The sequence below is a fragment of the Malania oleifera genome, chromosome 2, assembly GCF_029873635.1.
Source record: "Malania oleifera isolate guangnan ecotype guangnan chromosome 2, ASM2987363v1, whole genome shotgun sequence".
Classification (NCBI taxonomy): domain Eukaryota; kingdom Viridiplantae; phylum Streptophyta; class Magnoliopsida; order Santalales; family Ximeniaceae; genus Malania; species Malania oleifera.
In genome coordinates, this window is record NC_080418.1 from 75,683,131 (window position 1) to 75,702,820 (window position 19,690).

The 19,690-nt window shown below is 37.8% G+C and overlaps 1 protein-coding gene across 1 annotated transcript; it reads left to right on the forward strand.

The window, feature by feature from the left end:
* Positions 1–390: 390 nt before the first annotated feature.
* On the forward strand, positions 391–13,334 carry LOC131149703 (indole-3-acetic acid-amido synthetase GH3.10). Its single transcript, XM_058100396.1, has 5 exons — positions 391–910; positions 1,205–1,306; positions 1,403–2,226; positions 2,778–3,324; positions 12,965–13,334. Exons 1-4 carry the CDS (start codon positions 576–578, stop codon positions 3,311–3,313), a joined length of 1,797 nt encoding a protein of 598 aa, XP_057956379.1. The 5' UTR covers positions 391–575; the 3' UTR covers positions 3,314–3,324; positions 12,965–13,334.
* The last annotated feature ends 6,356 nt before the right edge of the window (positions 13,335–19,690 follow it).

A 19,690-nucleotide genomic window follows, 5' to 3' on the forward strand; every position in this document is an offset into this window, starting at 1 on the left:
AATTGGATGTTGAAACTACTCATGTCCAAGGGATGCATAGTCAGACCACAGTGGTGTACCCATTGATGCTTGCCTATGTGACCATTTGTACCATATATTTTCCTGCCTAGACAGCCATGTTTCAAACTATGCCACAGTGGCCATTAAGATGGAGGGAAAATCACATGTTCTAGAGCTGTCAAAGCCCATGGGCTTTGGTCCCCCTGCTGCATTTGCCTCCATCCCTTCTCAAAGAAGAATCTCTCTCTCTCTCTCTCTCTCTCTTAAAATGATGAAACCAAAGTTTGTGGTTTGTAAGCTGTCGTACTATATATAAGTATTCATGTGTGTATGTGCATATATGTGTGTATACATGTATATTTATGATTGTGTTTGTGTGTGTGTGTTTTGTGAGATGAGAAACAAATTAACTAGAAAGTAAGAAGAAATACAAGGAATAAATGGTCATCTCTTTTTTTCAGAGAGCGAGAGTACAAACGAGCCCCAGCCCCCAACTAGTAACAGCTAGCACTAGTACTACAATTATTTGAACTATTTTCTGATACTGCAGCAATATTCACTATATATCCCAACTAATGGAAGCAGATGGGAATCACAAGGGCATGGGCAACAGCAATGGAGATTACTGTGATATCATTGGTTGGTTCGAGAGCATATCGGAGAATGCCGGGATGGTTCAGACAGAGACGCTTCGCCGGATTCTTGAGCAAAATTCCGGTGTGGAATATCTCCGGAAATGGCTGGGGGACGTCAAAATCCAAGAATTAGAAGCAAGTGCATTAGAGTCCCTTTACGCCTCTTTGGTGCCTCTTGCCTCCCATGCAGACTTGGAGCCTTATATCCACAGAATTGCAGATGGGGAGACCTCCCCTTTACTCACTCAACAGCCAATAACTACTCTCTCGTTAAGGTGGGCACTTTTTCTCTTTTTCTGGTAAATAAATCATTTTGTTTACCAGAGAATAAAAGAACACATGGATATATTTGCTCTGTGACTGAATCCATACATTTGTTTGTTTTACAAGACAACCAAGACACAACAACATCTATGTGTGTTAACAGAAAGCATATCTAGCAACCCTTTTTATGGAATGAGGAAAAGCACCAGCTCTGTTTTAATTTACTGATCTATGTGAAAGATTCGCTACTTCAGTTTCTCAGTTATTTAATTCATTTTAATGCCATTTTTTGTAATTATTTGTAGCTCTGGAACCACAGAAGGAAGACAGAAATACGTGCCCTTCACTCGCCATAGCTCCCAGACTACCCTGCAGATTTTTAGCTTAGCAGCAGCTTACAGATCAAAGTAAAGCCTAATTTCTCTCCCATATTCGATAAATATATTCACTTGGAAACATTTTTATTGGTTTGTGTTACTAAGAACTGCAGATTCTGCGTACAGGCTTTATCCAGTACGGGCAGGAGGAAAGGTGCTTGAGCTCATATATAGCAGTAAACTGTTCAAGACAAAGGGAGGCCTGACAGTAGGGACAGCCACGTCCCACTATTTTGCCAGTGAAGAGTTCAAGATCAAGCAAGAAAAGACTAAGTCATTCACTTGCAGCCCAGAGGAAGTGATTTCTAGTGGAGACTATAAGCAATCCACATACTGTCATCTCCTCCTTGGCCTCTTCTTATCTGACCATGTGGAGTTCATAACGTCCACCTTTGCTTATAGCATAGTGCAGGCTTTTAGAGCATTTGAAGAGCTATGGAGAGAAATATGCAAAGACATCAGAGAAGGCGCTCTTAGCTCAAGAATCACCTTACCAAATATGAGAAAGGCGGTCTTGGAAATCATCTCACCAAACCCATGTTTGGCTTCGCGGATTGAAACAAGTTGCAAGGAGTTGGAAGATGCAGACTGGTTTGGCCTAATTCCTAAGCTTTGGCCGAATGCGAAGTATTTGTATTCTATAATGACAGGATCAATGCAACCTTACCTAAAAAAACTAAGGCATTACGCCAGGGACTTGCCTTTAGTGAGCGCTGACTATGGTTCGACAGAGAGTTGGATCGGAGTGAATGTGGACCCTTCTTCTCCTCCAGAGGATGTTACTTTTGCAGTCATACCAACATTTTCTTACTTCGAATTTATACCACTTCATAGGCAAAACAAAGATTGCTATTCAGCCAATATCGATGATTTCATAGAAGATGAACCAGTACCACTCTCTCAAGTCAAAGTTGGGCAGGAATATGAGATTGTCCTCACTACATTTACGGGTAAAATTCTGAAACAGTTCAAAATTAGTTCGAGTATTCAGCATTTGCATAACCATAAATGTTTTTGCTTTTTTATTTTTTGCAATTTTTTTTTTTTTTTTTTTTTTTGCGTTTGATTCAAGTGCCCATTTCACCAAATCCTTGTTGGATACGCTCAGGAATTATGCAATTTTAACTGCTAATAACGATCAAATAGTTTTAGCCATCAGATCTTTAGTTTTTCTCATACAATAATGACTCCACGTGGGGACAATTTGCAGGTCAATAGATCTTTTACATATCTAACCTTTTTCATGACTTATGATCCTTTTGTACAATTGAGGTGAGGTAGAATCTGATAGAGAACACGTGAATGAAGTTGAAACCCACTGAATTGATCACTTGCATAACTTTCCATTGCTTCACAAAATTTCATGAGTCCCTGTTCAGTTCTTTCATTTTGTGGGTTTTGGTTTTTGTTTGCTTGTCTGTCTGTTGTTTTTTTTCTTTAGGTTCTTGGTCTTGTATTTACCTTTCCCTTGTATGCTAAATTCTTTAACTGTTTCATTCAGGGCTTTACAGGTGCAGGTTAGGAGATGTGGTTGAAGTGGCTGGTTTTCACAAAGGAACACCCAAACTGAACTTTATATGCAGGAGAAAGCTAATATTAACAGTCAACATTGACAAAAACACTGAAAAAGATCTTCAGATAGTGGTGGAGAGGGGTTCACAGCTACTGACCAAAGCAAGAGCAGAGCTAGTTGACTTCACGAGCCACGCGGATGTGGCAAAACAGCCTGGCCACTACGTGATCTACTGGGAGATTAAGGGAGATGTGGAGGAGAGGGTTCTCGGGGAGTGCTGCCGGGAAATGGATGCATCTTTCGTGGACCACGGTTATATCGTATCGAGGCGAACCAATTCAATTGGACCTTTAGAGCTTTGCATTGTGGAGAGAGGAACTTTTAGGAAGATCTTGGATTATTTTGTGGGGAATGGGGCTGCAATGAGCCAATTCAAGACCCCTAGATGCACTAGCAACCAAGTCCTCCTGAAAATCCTCGATGTCTGCACAATTAAAAGAATCCACAGCACAGCATATGGGTGACAGAAACACAGGTACTGTCTGCAGTAACTCCTAAATGGCATGTTAAAAACCAAGAGTAGTTTAACCACTTTCTGATGTAATACAAGCAGGAGAAGTGTTCCAAAATTTTGTTATTAATTTTAACACTTTCTATCAGCAAGAAATGGATAATTTTTAATTTGTATGGTGAATATGCAAAGGGCCTCTGTTAACGCCCCATTCCCCCATTCCCCCATTTGCTGCGAAGTAAATGTGACAATTCAATGCGGTGAAGGGGGCCCTGTGCCTTGACTTTGAAAAAAGCAGTTTATGGTGTGTATAAAATCGATGAAACCAGCAGATCCTCCATTTCCCCAATTTGATTCTTGGGACCCGTATCCACCACAAGGTCAGAATCCATTACCACGGCTCAAAAATCAGTACCCACTACGCCACTACCCATCGGGGAACTAAATTCACTGCAGAAAAATTAACAAAATCAAATATATCTGTTCCTGTATTAGTGCATCTAACTGGGAACAGGGCAAAAAGTTGAGGACTAAGGGCTGTGTTCTGAGTCCTGTCCCACCAAATCAATGCTGCACCTGCTAGGCACCCTGGCCTCACTTCAAATTATGGCGTGAGGGAGCCTTGTACCGTCGGATGACTGCTGCCACCACTGGGACCGTCGGCTTAGTCTGGTGTAAGGGTGACAAAACAAGCCGACGGACGTTTAATATAAGCTGATACATTTATAAACGGATTAATTTGAATATGATCCGTTTATTAAACGGGTTAAGCGGGTTAAGGGAGGATGATCCGTTTATATATATACAGTGAAACATTGAAACATTTGAAAGTTGAAACCTAAAGAAAATGGTGACAAAGATGTTGGCGGGAGTAATGCCGAAGGGGGTGGTTGGAACAAAGGGACTGCCGTGAATAATGAAGCGCAAGGATACTGAAAATAAATGGAAACCATCAAATACAGGTGGTGGAGGGTCTAGCTGGAGCCATTCAGCTGTTGGTGAGTGGTGAAGAAGCTGCATAAAACACTAGTTGGACATCGGGAACTAGTGCATCTAAAGGAAGCAGTGGGGGGAACAACAGCTGGAGGTTGGAATTTAGGATCAGGGTGCATGGAAGCAGTCGAAGGCAGCAGCGGAGCAGCCAATCCAGAGGGGGGGGGGGGGTGTGGGGGTGGAGGAGCAGCTGGAGGTTGGAATTTAGGATCAGGGTGCATGGAAGCAGTCGAAGGCAGCAGCGGAGCAGCCAATCGAGAGGGGGGGGGGGGGTGTGTGTGGGGTGTGGGGGTGGAGGAGCAGAGGAGCCAAGAGAGTCTTTCGGGGGGAGGGGATGGAGCAGCCGAGAGAGGAGGTTTCGGTAGGGGCGCCGAGAGGGAAAGGGAGATTTCTAGTTGAGGGAGACTGGGAGAGTGGAGAAGGGACGAGTCGAGAGAGTGAGTTTGTGAGTGAGAAAAATTTTTTTATTTATTTATTTAGATATTAGTAAATAAAATACTTTTTGTTTGTAAAAAAAATATTATTTTATATGAAATGCTTAAAATTTTTTAAAATAAATAAATTATATTTTTAACGGATGGCTCATTTATGACTTGTTTATTAAATAGGCGGATTTGAATTTACACAGTAGTCGCCCATTAATCAACGGATCAATTCAAATCTGAACCCGTTTAATTTCAACTTGTTTATGACTCGTCCGAACCTGGCCCATTAACCCGTTTTGCCACCCTTAGTCTTGTGGTGGGTTTGGTAAGGATCAATCTTGAAAGAAGGAGACCACACCAAGTATGGGAATGAAGTCCGCTCAAATTGTATTGTATAAAAACTAGATTTTGAAAAGTTTTAAATCAGATCTAGTGGCATTGCCCTTTTTTTACAAAAATATTAATTATTAATTAAAAATGCAACTTTACAATTGTGAATAAACTATTCCACATAATTGTGTCAAAGTAAAACAAATATATAGCGGGCAAAGAAGTTCTTTCATCGATAAAAAGAGGCGATCTGGTACGTTCCTACAAAGGAGGGAGACGGTGGAATTTGGAAATGGCGGAGATAGATCAGATCTACCCCAAATCAGAAATCGCATAGTGACATAGGTGGACTTGGGCTTTGGATATTGAATTTTCATCAACTGAAACTGATAAAAAGACAAATAACAAAAAGAAAAATCAACAATTGCGGCTGAATCTATCTTGGCCGAGAAATTCATGACCCAAGGTAGAGCCTTTCTTCTCTATGAGACGCAGATTAATTTCGGAGCAATCAAGGAGACAGCGTAGGTTGGGGAAGAACTCGGGGAAGCCCTAAAGGCCGTTGTTGCTACCGCAACCAAGCCCTCCGCCGCACTAGCAGTGTCCAGCCGCCTCAACTCTACCGTTTCTACAACGACGACGAGAGCAAAGTGGTTTCTTTCGGGGGGTTTCGCAGTAGGGCAGAAGGGCCGAGAGTAGCAACGTTTCTTTCTTTCGTCCGTGTCTCGTCTCTAGCGTTTCTAGCAGCGGCATTCATCTCCGACGTTGCAGCGGCTTTGGTTGTTCTTTCAAGGGGTTCACAACAGGGCAGAAGGGCCGAGAGAAACAATGGCATTTCGACGGCAACAATGACGAAGCTGTGACGGCAAACCTGTGACAGCGACATACGACCGACATTTAGTGAATTGTCAGGAAGGGACACCGCACGCTAAGGAACATCTCTATCCACAAAAGGTTGGTTTTTTATTTTTTATTTTATTTTTTGGTGTTCAATATGGAAAACAGGTAGCCACTAGCCATGGTTGCGTCGTCTACGGTAGCTATTACCGAAGGGTTGAGGGGAGGTGCCGACACTAGTTTACAGGTTGTAGGAAGTGGTTCGAGGGATGATAAGGTTAAAAAGGGGGAATGTTTCGCTAGGGGAAAATCGTATGCGGAAGCTTTGAAGAGGCCAATTCCATCTTCAAAATTCAAAATCCCTTTGAGGAAACTGGAACTGATTAATAGGGAATCAGCTTTTGTTTGCTCGGATGTGGAGATGGAAAAGGCTGCTGAGGATCTGAAGTTTGTGTTGGTGCTTAAATTTCTTTCTGCAAAGTTGCCTATCGATGTCCTTTGGAGGCATATTATCCAATCCTAGGGTCTCTCAGAAGTTCCAATGATAAATTTTATGGACAACTATCATGTTTTGTTGCATTTGGTAAATGAAAAGGACTATAGTCATGCATAGGCACGAGAAGGAAGATGGGTGGCAAGGTGCCAATTTCATCTATTTAACTGGTTCGTGAATTTTGATGTCAACAAGAAGTCATCGATCGCACCTTAGTGGATTTTCTTACCAGGTTTGCCTTTACAATTATATAGAATGGATTGTTTACAAAGTTTGGCCACTAGATTTGGTAGATTTTTGGGGATGGATAATGCTACATTATATAGAACACAAGCCACTGGTGCAAGATTATGTGTTGAAGTGGATATGCAGAAGGATCCTGTGGAGGGTTTTCTGTTGGTGATAGGACAAAGGCAGAGTTGGCAAAGAGTAATATATGAGAAGAGAGGTTTCTATTGTAATAAATGTTGTAGGCAAGGTCACACTCATGTGGTAAGTCAGTTTGGAGTTAAGCCTAAGGATAAAAGGAATGTAGATATGAGGAAGGAGGGAGATGCGATGGTGTGGAAAGAAGTGGGTAGAAAAGAAAATATGATAGTTGAAGAGGAAGGTCTTAGTTTGCAGATTCAGGATTAGAGGGTGGAGGACAAGAAGGATGGAGATATGAGTGGTCCTTCGAATGTGAATAAGGAAAATAAAGAAGTTGTGAATGACGCTAGTAATGCAAGTACTCAAAAAGTGAATGATGTTAATTTGGTAGAGAAGAACAGTGAAGAGATAGCCGAATGTTTTCAAGATCATAAGTCAAGGGTGTTAGGGGTGCAAGTAGAACTAGAAGGTTGTTCTAGGACTGCCCAGGAAATCAAAGTTTCTTATGAAGGAGGGGGGACGGGTGAGAAGTTGAAAAGGATAAGGATGGGGAGGTGTTTTTTGTGGAGGAGGTGGCTGAGAGAGAGGGGGATGAGGAGGGTGTGGTGTGTAGGGATAATTATGATGTGTTATCTGAGGGAGATATGGAGGTTTGCATTGATACTCAAAAGGAATATTACTCTGATCTAGGTTGTAACCACCTGCTATTTAACTTAGGTTTTTATTTTTATTTTTATTTTTATTTTTTATAACACTATAACATTTCTAATACTCTGATACCAAACTGAATTAAACCCAACCATCAACCTAAGCAGCGAGAAGTAGAATTCAAATAAACATAACCATATATAATTATATACAATACCAGAGTGCTAACATATTTCCCAAAATATACATATATGACTGTTTCCAAAAATACCCTCAACTGGCTAAGGTTCTACAAAAATACTCCAAAAAATACTTACTCTACTGTTAGGGCAACATTGAGGTCCTTCTATCTGCGAGCCTGATCTGCTCGCCTACCTGGATCACTTGAAAAATGTTAAAGTAATGGGATGAGCCAACGCTTACTAAGACAAAATATGCTATTGTTAGTGTGTGGTAATTGAGTTATAATACTGTGAAAATCTATTACTATAAAATCATGTATCACTGAATTTGTAAATACAATACTAGTAATATAAACCATCACCTTTTCCCTGTTGCATAACATATCTATACTTTAGGTTTCTACTCAAATTATTGTGAATATATATATGGCCCGTAGGCGGGATCTACCCTGGCTGGCCGACCAGGATAAAACACTATACTCCATAGGTCTGATCAGCCCTCCTCAACCCATATACAATGGGGAGCCTGTCTACTCGTGGGCTCTATACGATCGACCTTTATACCATGTCTTATCTGAATAGGTGGTTGCACTCTATATACTGTATGTAGCAATGGTACCATGCTCTGTAATCTGTAATGGTCCAACAGGGCCTGATACTATATAATACATCTCTATATACAACTATCTGTTTTACCTTGATTCCGTAATAACTGTGTAAACCATGACACTGTGATAAACTGTATCTGTATCAACTGTATTTCTGAAATAAACTGTAAAACTGTATGTCATGGTATTGTAAACTGTATTTATATCAACTATATTTTTGTAATAAACTGTAAATCTGTATAATCATGGTATTTTGAAAATGCTGTAAAACATATTCACTGCCTGCATATTCTGTATAACATACTCTGAAAATACTGTAAAACATAGTTTTGTACTATATCTATATTCTTAAGCCACACAATAATTTAAAACATATTTAATATACTTGATAAACTGTATAATTTTTGCTGTGAATAATAATCTGGTATAAATATATATACTATACTGAAAATCATACTAAATTTGTCTAGAATAACATATTTCCCTTACCTGATTTCTGCTAAAATCCCCCTACTGTAACGAGTCCTACACCTGCAGGGTTCTTCACTCAACACCCTAAAAATCATAAATCCCAGAACAAAATATTACTATTTCTATGTCTACATCATTTCCTACAACTGTCGAAAAGCCCAATTTTCGAATAAAAAACCTTACCCTAAATCTGGTATGAATTCCAACTTCGTCCCACTAACGATCTGCTCCAGCAGACTTAGAGAGAACTTGTCTATGAGCGTCGGGGTGGCCTTAAATCGTTGATTCGGTGGCTAATGGGGTCGAAATTGAAGAAAAATGGGACAGGGACCGTAGAGAGAGAAGAGGGAGAGTCTTCGCCAAAATTTTTGCGTAAAACTAAGTTTAAGCACTATTTATACTGCGGGATTCATCGACGAGCCACGTCACCTCGTCGACGAGTCTTGTAGAAATTTCGTTGACGAATTTGCACCCTCGTCGATGAATTTTAGAAATCCCAAAAATCTTCTCTCGATATCTTCTCATCGACGAGACGACACCTCATTGACGAGGCCTAGGAAATTTCTTAGAATTATCACCTTCAAATGCGTTCGTCGACGAAGTCGACTACCTCCTTTTGTTACTATTTCTATTTTCCTCCCTCTTTATTATTTAAATACCCTTATTATTCTGGTCGTTACACAGGTAATGTGACAGTGGGCGGATAGGAATGAGGAAATAAAAGTGATGGGCAAGTGAGAAAGTCTGAGATGGCTAAGGCAGTGCATCAAAAAATGAACTTATGTTTGACAAATTTATGTTTTGGAATATAAAAGGGTTGGGCACGTCGAAGAGAATATTGAAACAAATTGAGAAAGATCCGAAAGTTTTGATTTTGGCTGTTTCTGAACCTTTTCAAGGTGTAGAGAAGATAGGAAGGTGGGTGGTATATTTGCAATTTACTAACTTTTGTTCTAATGCAGAGGAAGGTGGGGAAAATTTTGCTGTTATGGAAAGATGATGTTAAATTTGATTAGGTAGGTGCTTTCAATCAATGCTTGATAGTTTTGTTAACATAGGATAGAGGTTCTCTACTTTTTACTTTTGTATATGCTAAATGTTATCATATTGAGAGAAGAATTATGGAAACAACTTTAGAGGATGTCGAGTTTTGATGTAACTTGGGTTGTTATGGGAGATTTTAATGTAATTCAGTCAGATGAGGAAAGGGTGGGAGGTCGACCTCGCTTGGGTTCGTCTATGGCTGAATTCAATGGTTGTATTTATAGATGTGGATTATTGGACCTCAAATTCAAAGGAAGTCAGTTTTCATGGTGCAATGACTATCAAGGTTTGATGAGAAGTTGGGCAAAACTTGATAGGGTGCTGATTAATAATGTTTTTTCTGTAAAATACGGTGAAACTAAAACATCATTGTTAAAAAGAAATACTTAAGATCATTCGCCTATCATATTACAGTTAGGAGCGAGTATGGAGAGGTATGGGCCAGCGCCTTTTAGATTTCAGAACATGTGGACGTCACATGAGGATTTTTTGAAAATAGTTGAATCATCTTGGAGAGAACACATTGTGGCTGATTCAGGATTTTGTAATTTGGCGAGTAAATTGAAAAGGATAAAACAAAGGCTTAGGGTGTGGAATGAACAGACTTTCGGTCATGTTGGTGGTATTATTCAAGAGTTGGAGGAAAGGGTGGAAAATTATGAGAATTTACTGTAGACAGAATACTCAAAATCAGTTGAAGAAGAGTTCCTTGTTACTAAGGCTGAATTGGAGGTATGGTATAGAAGAGAAGAGGTTAGGTTGGCGCAGCAAGAAAAGATGAAATGGTTGACTGATGGTGATCAGAATTCTATTTTTTTTCCATGTGGTGATTACGCAAAGAAGGCGTAACTCTTGTGTAAACTCAATGGTGCTTCCTGTTGGTTCGGTGTTGGAAAATATGCAGATTGTCTATAATGAGGCTGTGAATTATTTTGAACAATTCTTGAGGCAGAATAGTTCAGTGCAAAGGTCAAATTTAGATGGTATTAACCAATCGGTGGCTCATGAGGATTCTATAGGACAAATGAAGGAAGAACCAATTGAGGAGGAGGTTTATGCAACTATTTCTTCTATTTCTGTGAACAGGCCCGGGACCGGATGTGTTTGGGTTTTCTTTCTATATTACCTGTTGGAAGATTATTAAAAATGATGTGCTGGATGTGGTAAGGAAGTTCTTCAAAGGTAACATGTTGCCTTGGTATTTTTGTTCCTCTTACATAGTTCTTGTTCCAAAAGTAAAGGATCTTCAATCTTTTCATAAATTTCGACCAATAAGTCTTTGTAATGTAATCTATAAAATTTTCTCTAAAGTCTTTATTGGCAAGCTTTCGTTGGTGATGAGTGATTTAATATCTCTTGATCAAGGTGCTTCAATGAAAGGGAGGAGTATTTTTGAAAATATAATGCTTGCTCAAGAGATGACAAAATTATTACATAGGTGGGTAAGAGGAGGCAATATGATGCTAAAGCTTGACATGAGCAAAGCGTATGATCGAGTGAAGCGGCAATGTTGACCTTATTGGTCATGCCCCATTTCGATTATGACAAATACTCAATATAACTAATGGGTGTTTGAGGTTTTGTATAGGAACTAAGATTGATAAGATCAAGATGTGCACAAAGCAAGCAAAGCTTGGAGACAAATTCATGCTCTTGATAATATTTTTGTAGTGCAATTTTTCTGTAATAGTAAGTAGGACTCTGGTTTGTATTAAGCTCACACACATCACATGTATGATTTATTTGTAAGCTCAAACTAGATACGAACTAAAAGTGACCTTAGAAAGTTTGGTCGACCGACACCGGACTTTCTCGGTGTCTTCAAATTGGACCCCAAGTGACCCTAGGACATATGCATTTTCACACATACTTGTTAGACACTTGAATAGGGCTTGTATGATTCAAGATTGGACCGAAATGCACACATGGTGCACTTTCGGTCGACCAGCACAGTCAGTTCATTTTGGCCTGGTCGACTGAAACCTCATTGGGTCAACTGAGGTCCTAGTCAACTGAACCTATACAGTTCAAAATCCCCCGGTCGACTGAAACCCTCTATAGTCAACATTTTGACCACTTGGTTGACCAAACCAGGTAGTTCATATAGCCCTGGTCAACCGAAATCTTCCTGGGTCAAAAGTTTGACCATTTAGTCAACCGACCCTTTTTGTACTACAACTACCTGGTCGACCGAAGGGTCGTCGGGAAAATTTCCAGTTGTCTGGTCGACCGAACCTCGGAATATTGGAAAATCGCCCTCTCCTAGTCAACCGAGCCCTCAGTTCAAAAGTCCCCTGGTCGACCGAAACATTTCTGGTTGACCGGAGCTCTCAGGTTGCCCTAATTTTTATCGCAGCTAAATCTTTTTTAAATAGGGTTAAAATGGTTTAAATGTCATTAAACTTTTCAAATAATCCTTAATAGGTCCCCAACGGTCATATTTTCTCTCATGCCTATATATATGAGATCATTTGAGAAAATTAGTATGGATTAGCCACTTTGATTAGGAGAAATTCTCTGAAATTTCCAAATCTTATAATACTCATATTTGAGCCTCCTACACTCATACTTACCTTCTCATACTGATTAAACCCTTTGTAAGTTGATTGAGTGTTAGTCTAAATAGGTTTGCTCTCCCTCTCTTGATTGATTGATTCGATTTTTATGAGAGCTAAACCTAAGTGTTCTTAGGGGTCTTTTGCTAATAAGCCAATCCTAAGAAGACTTGCTTAAGCTTCTGAGTATTGCATTTGTGTTGCAATATCTTAGGAAGCTTGTATTTGGCTTTGGGTTGCAAAATCATTTTCAAAACATACTCAAATATCTTGTGTGATTTATATTGATATATTTGTGAAAAGATATTTGTGTTTGTGATAGTGATCTTTGTTGCAATATTCACTCACTCATACATTATCTGCTGAATACAAAGATTACACATCTTTTGCAAACCAAGCATATACATCATTTGATACTTACATATGCTTGAGATATCCTACTGATTGAAATACTTAAGACTCGACATCTTTGTGTGAACTTATTTGCTAAATATCTTGTGATGCAAAGATTGCTTGTTTGTCACTCTCACGTACGCATTACACATATAGAAAATACTTTTGAGAGTTGAACCATCTAGACCACATTGAGCTTACATATTAAATCATATTGTGGTGTATGTTATTGCGCGTATTTGGGTACATATCTGCTTTACACGAAAGCACAATCACTGTATCATTTGATTGTAATACACATATGTTGTATTTCCAGGCATGGGTCTGAAGAAGGAAACTAGCCCTGGAATAGTCCCGGATTGACATAGACCCGGTTAGGAAAGCTAGGTGCGTTTTCCTGTTAAGGCGTGTAGGTTGAGGTCAGCCCCGTTAATTGACCTGGTTAAGGTTGAGGTCAGCCCTGTGTTAATTTGACCTGGTTGTAAATGGTGCTGCTCCACCCTTAAGTGAGCTATTTGTGGAATCTTCTGGCTTGCGAGCTAGAGGCGGGGACGTAGGCACAGTTGGCTGAACCCCGATAACATATCGTGTGTCTATTTACATTTCAGCACTTTATATTTACTGCACGTATATGTTATTGTATGAATGATGTGCATGATTTAAATTCCACGTATTTAATTATCAGCACATTTGGAACTGTGTAGAAAGGCCCTAGGTTACCAAAACATATTGACTTCTAACTTAACCTAGGAGAAAAGTTAAAATTTCCAATTCACCCCCCCTCTTGGGAATACACCTTTTATAACAGGCAGGTGGTAGATCAGATTTTCTATGCTTTTGGTTTTCTAGATTGGTTTTGTAAGTTGATTCAGAATTGTATTTCTACTCCATGGTTTTCTGTTATGATGCATGGCATTTACAGGGGTTTTTTCAAGTCAAAAAGGGGTTTGAGGCAAAGGGACCCATTGTTGTCATATATTTTCATCATCATAGAAGAAGTTCTTTCTAAATTAATCCAAAAAATATTGACCGAGAAGCGGATTTTACTGTTTGCGCATCCGAGTGGTGCACTTATTATATCACATTTAATGTATGTGGATGATGCTGTTATATTTGCTAATGCTGGTAAAAAATATGTTAAACAGTTAATGGAAGTGATTAAGGAGTATGAAAACTGGACTGTCCAGAGGGTGAATAAAGATAAATTAGCTATTTTTTTTCTCAAAGAAGTTGGGTGCTTAGAGGAAGGGAGAAATTCTTCAAGAGATTGGTTTTATTGAAGGTAAATTTCCTTTTACGTATTTGGGTGTGCCGATAGTGGATAGTAAATTGAAGGACTGTCATTTTGACCCTTTAATTCAAAAAATCAATAAGAGAGTTGAGAGCTGAAAAAGTAGACTATTGTCTCAAGGAGGTCATCTTGTTTTGTTGAGACATGTGCTTTCGAGGATGTCATTGCATCTGTTAGCTGTCCTAAATATCCCGAAACTGGTGATAAAAAAGATACAAGATATATTTGCTTCTTTTTTCTAGGGATTTAAGGATGGAAAAGAAAAAATGAAATAGAGGGCTTGGAAGAAATTGTGTGTTCCTGTGGAGGAGGGGGGCATAAGAGTAAGGGACATTTTGGAAGTGAAACAATCTTTATTCATGAAGTTTGGTTGGCAATTATTAACACAAAATTCTCTATAGGCTAGATTTTTTAAAGCTAAATATGTTAAAAGTGGACATATGACTCTTTGCAAGCCACATAGATCGAATTCTTCTGTCTAAAGGAAAGTTCTGTAATGTATTCCTGAGTTGTTAAGTAAAACTAAGTGGAAGGTTAGAGAAGGAGATGTAAAATTGTGGTATGATAAGTTTCTGGATTCGAGGCCTTTGTTTTCAGAATGTCCAGATGATGCACATTCACATATCAGATTAAAATATTTGGCTATCAATAATGCGTGGGATGTGGAAAATTTGCAAAGGATCCTTGGAATTAATAAAGCAGAAGAAGTGATGGAAAACTCTTCGGACATACTACTATGGCTCCCGAAAAAGGATGGTTGCTTTAATACAAAGTCGGCTTGGGATGTTATCTGAGTTAGAGCTCCAAAATTTGATTGGCCAAAGTGGGTTTGGAACAAATGGTTACCGAAGAAAATGGCTATCTGTATGTGCAAGGTTGCCTTTGAGTGTTTAAGCATTAATAAAAAAGTGAGAAAGGTGGGGGTATCATTTGCTTCGACATGTAATTGTTGTGAGATAAGGCAATTAGAAGATATGAAGCACATTTTAAATAAGGGAGATCTGGCTACTGATGTATGGAGGAAGGTTTCGATGGAGGTAGGTGTACCTTTCCTTAGGCAACAAAGTTGGAAAGAAAGAGTCCAAATGTTGTTTAATAGGGCTTCCCAATACTCTCAATTGGGAACATTGATGGGATTGATTCCTTCTTTAGTAGTTTGGAGGTTGTGGAGAAGGAGATGTGTGACTAGAATGGAGGGGAAATTGGAGAGTAGTACATATGTGTAGTTGTCCATTAAGTATTGGGTGGGGGTTTTGAGTAAGAACATGACAAGATTGGCTCAGTTAAAGGATGCTGATGTTCGGATATTGTAGAATTTGGAAGTGCAAATTGTGAATAAAAGAAATAAAACTATGCAAGGTGTGAGATGGCTAAAACCAAGGCAAGGGAGGTTGAAACTAAATTGGATGGGACCAGTTTTGGAAACCCAAGACTGGCGAGTGGTGGTGGCATCCTTAAAGATTGTACAAGTTCTTTTATTTTTAGTTTTTCAAAATATTTTGGTTTTTGTTCAAATAATGAAGCTGAATTGAGAGCTGTGGTGGAAGGAATAAATATTAGCAAACATTTGGGACATACCAGTATTGATATCGAATGTGATTCAAATATTGTAGTAAATTGGATAAGATCTAGTAAGTGCTCCTTGTGGTATTTGTGGGATTTTTGGGAGCAGCTTATTGGTTTATTGGAGGGAGTAGACTTTTCTATAAATCATTTGTATAGAGAAGGGAATAAAGTGGCAGATGCATTGGCTCGACAAGGTGCTATGGGGAGGAATAGTTTGTTTACAAATAGTAGCCAACTTCCTAGAGTTATCAATGGTTTGTATAAACTGGATAAGATGGGTACAACTTATATGAGGTATGTTTAGCTAGTTTCCTTTTTTTGTTTTGGTATATGTTTGTTTGTTTTTTTTTCTTTTGTTTGGTTTGATGCGTGGGATGTTTTATTGTTTAGTAGGTCCTTGTTTTGATTTGTTTGATTTGTAGTCCTATTTTGGTTGCATGTTGGTGTTGTTTTGGGAGCTTTTTAAATTTTTTTCTTTATGTTATCTTGTCATTACTTGTCCTGTAACCATGATATTTCTCCGCCAAAAGTGAGAGTATATTAATAAATAAATGGAGGCGCCGCCCTTCTTAAAAAAAAAAAAAGTAAAACAAATATATAATGACTAACTTAATGACTTTCCATTAGTCAATTTCCATAGAATACAAGGTTTCTGGGATTTGGATCATTACCTAATTTTGGGCAATCTGTTTATGAAGATAAAATAGACTATCCAAAAGTTGACTTTTGTGTAGGATGCATGTTTCATGCTAAGTTACGTAAACTTAATGACTATTGGAAAACTAGTTCATAAAAAAAAAATCGACTACTCAAAAGTCAATTTCTTTAGAATGCATGCCTTTTCGTAGCCCATAAAAATATTATGAAAAATATCTAAACGCTGGCGGACTTTTTGCAAAGTCAGTTCATAAAGACAAAACTGAGTATCCAAAATTCAATTTCTATAGAATGCATGACTTTATTCGGCTCCCATACAAAATATGCCTAGGCTTATTGATTTTTGGAAACTTAGTTTATGAAGACTAAACCCACTATTCAAAATTTTCTATAACTAAAGACCTAATTAATGCAAAATTTACGTAAACCTTACGAACATTAAAAAAATCGATTTATATTCAAATAACCAACTTTACAAAAGTCAGTTATTGTTTTGCAAGGCCTCACATGCAACCTTATATAGCCAAAAATTGGATTTCCCTTCACACTAACTTTCCAAAGTTGGTTTAAATATTTGTATGGATAATTGTGAGAACCTTTGCATTGAAATTTTATGTAACTCTTCATTGACTTTTAAAAAGTTGGTGTATTGAAAAATTTCACTCCTTTGTTAGAAATAACTTTAATCCTAAGATCATCATGTTATTCAATTAAAAAAAAAAACTAAATGTGGAATAAATACTTGGATCCATAGATATGTCTGATTTGATTGTCCAACAGCCTTTAACAGAAAATTTTGATATTTCACAGTTAAATCCTTAAGTACTTCACTTGTGTTCTTCTCTTTAGATGGAGAAAAGAAAGGATGTGAAACTATTTCTTATTTGACTAGGGGTCCATAACCCTATTAGGTTTTCCTTATATACTAGGTTATTTTAGAAGTCCATCAGTCCAAAATTAACTTAGTATTGGGTTTCTGCACATTACAAAGCCCATAGCGAATAGATGTTAAAATAGTCAAGTAACATAATTGCTTTTAAATATGTGAGCCTAAAATAGGAAATTAAAATTACCTAACGATCTCCCACTTGGGTGATATATAAATATAGGAAACAATTATATTACCCAAACCTTAAGTGTATACAATATGACTATTATTCTTATAATATTTCTCTTTATATAGCCAAAAATTGGATTTCCCTTCACATCGACTTTACAAAGTTGGTTTAAATATTCGTATGGATAATTGTGAGAACCTTTGCATGCAAATTTTATGTAACTCTTCATTGACATTTTAAAAGTTGGTGTATTGAAAAATTTCACCCCCTCCCCTCAATTTCTTAAAATACTATGACTTATATTCAAAGTATTTCACAATTATATATTAAAAAATATAATTAATAAAAAAGGTTATTGTCTACTTTTTGAGTCTGATCCCTGTTTTGATGCTGACAAAGCACGTGTATCTTATGTGTGCGTTTTGTGTGTGAACAAGGTTTTATTTCAGCACGAACATAAGATACCAGAAAATGGAAGCCAGCAAGGATATAAAGCTCACGCACTCCTGGTGAATTCCATGAAAAACGAAGAGCGAAAGAAAAAAAATATATTTTGATTTTAATTGTATTTCATTTAATTTTTTTTTATATCTTTGGTCTGTAATAATGTATGCATCTGCATGATATGTTTAAATGCTCAGATAAGCCTTAGACTGACCTTAGTTCCCTAAGCACTTCATGAAAAATCTCCTATAAACTCAAATCAAATACCTATATGAACAGGGGAAAACTTTCAATCATAATATGGACCTAAATCTATCTTTGAAAGGGCATCAGCCGACTGAACATAGAAATGCCTCGGTCGACTGAATTGGTAGAAAGTCAACAGTTTGACTTGGCTCAGGCAACCAATCCAAATTTGATCTAAAATTTCACGGTCAACCGAACCTTGAATGCTGACTTTTTTTTACCAGCCCCGACAACTTGAACCTCTAGTTCAAAATGATCCCAAGCGACCGAATAACTAGAACTAGCAATCCAAACAAAGCTCCAGGCACCCGAACCAATGAAAGTTAGGAAATCGTCTTGACTTCAGTCGACCGGTCGTTGCCCATGGTCAACCGAACCTAAAAAATCACTTTTACTCTTTGTGAGTGTTCGAGCGACCGACCCTAGGCGCCAAGCAACCGAACCTCTCGGGTTGGATTTATTTCTAGCGCCTAAACACATTTAATTTTTAATTAAATATTTTTTAAAATACCAAGCATGTCCCTAACGGTCATATTTTATTGAAAATCTATATATACCCCCTCATTACTCCAGATTAGCAACTTTGATTAGTCAATTTTTTCTTTCTAATCTTTTGGGCCAATTTTTATCAAAGTTCCCCTAAACTAATTTTTCATTGCAAAAATCTTTCATTAAGGAAAATTTTTCATACTCTCTCAAAATCTATTTCATTCATCCATTCACTTGAAAAATCATTTTTGAAAGAGAGTTTTTATTTAGGGTATTTACTTCATCAGAAGTATTTTACTCTCATTATCTCTTTCATTGTTTTAAAATCATTCTTGAGAGTAAACCTTGGTTCTCTCCATATGATTTCTTGAAAAACATTTAAGAGAGAATATTTTTGTTAGGGTCAAAACCTTTGAGTTTTCATCATACAAATTATTTTTAAAGGTTAAAATATTATTTTGAAAAACACCCTTACTCTATTGAGCATATATTTCATATCATATTAGAGCGTATGTATTTGAGTTTAATGTGTACATTTATGCTTATATTTTCAGAAGCATATTTTATGTGTACGAAAAATAATTTAATTGTATCAGTTGGGTTTAGCTCGTTAATAGAACTGGGGAGTTTTATCTTCGTAAGTGAAACTAGTTTGGTTCAACCCGGAAATTGAACTGGGGAGTCTCTGTCCTGCAAGGGAGACAATTTGGGCTCAACCTTGTAAATGAGTTGGGGTTTACCTCACCCCATAAGGAGAGGTTGTAATAGCTTCTGCTCCACCCGTTTAACTGAGCAGAGTTAGTGTAATCCTTAGGGGGTATGCTTAAGGTGGGGACATAGGTTAGTTTGGTCGACCCTCGATAACAAATATCGTGTGTGTCTCTTTCTATCTCGTTTAATTATTGCACTTTAAATTTCCATATGTGTATGCTTGCTTATTTATAGTTCTAATTATTATGCTTGCTTATTTATAGTTCTAATTATTTGCATGCACACATTTATTTAAATGAGATATGTTGCACGTGTATATTCACATTCATAGCTTAATCATTTTATATACACGTAATATCAAATGGGATATGATTTTTGGTGAATCAGCAAATGTTTAAATTAGTTAAAAAGTTTTTAAAACCCAATTCACCCCCCTTTTGGGATCACACCATTTCCAATAACTGGCATTACAGTCTGGTTGCAATATGCTTAACTTCTATTTGCATAAAGATTGCAACAACTTGTTTTTGGGTGTGTCCCTGTTTTGAGGATTAACCCTTTCCAAATCCTCCACTTTGTT

Coding starts and splice junctions, on each gene's coding strand:
- LOC131149703 (XM_058100396.1), top strand. CDS start 576: ATGGAAGCAGATGGGAATCACAAGGGCATGGGCAACAGCAATGGAGAT. Junction 911..1,204: donor ATAACTACTCTCTCGTTAAG/GTGGGCACTTTT, acceptor AATTATTTGTAG/CTCTGGAACCACAGAAGGAA. Junction 2,227..2,777: donor TGTCCTCACTACATTTACGG/GTAAAATTCTGA, acceptor TGTTTCATTCAG/GGCTTTACAGGTGCAGGTTA.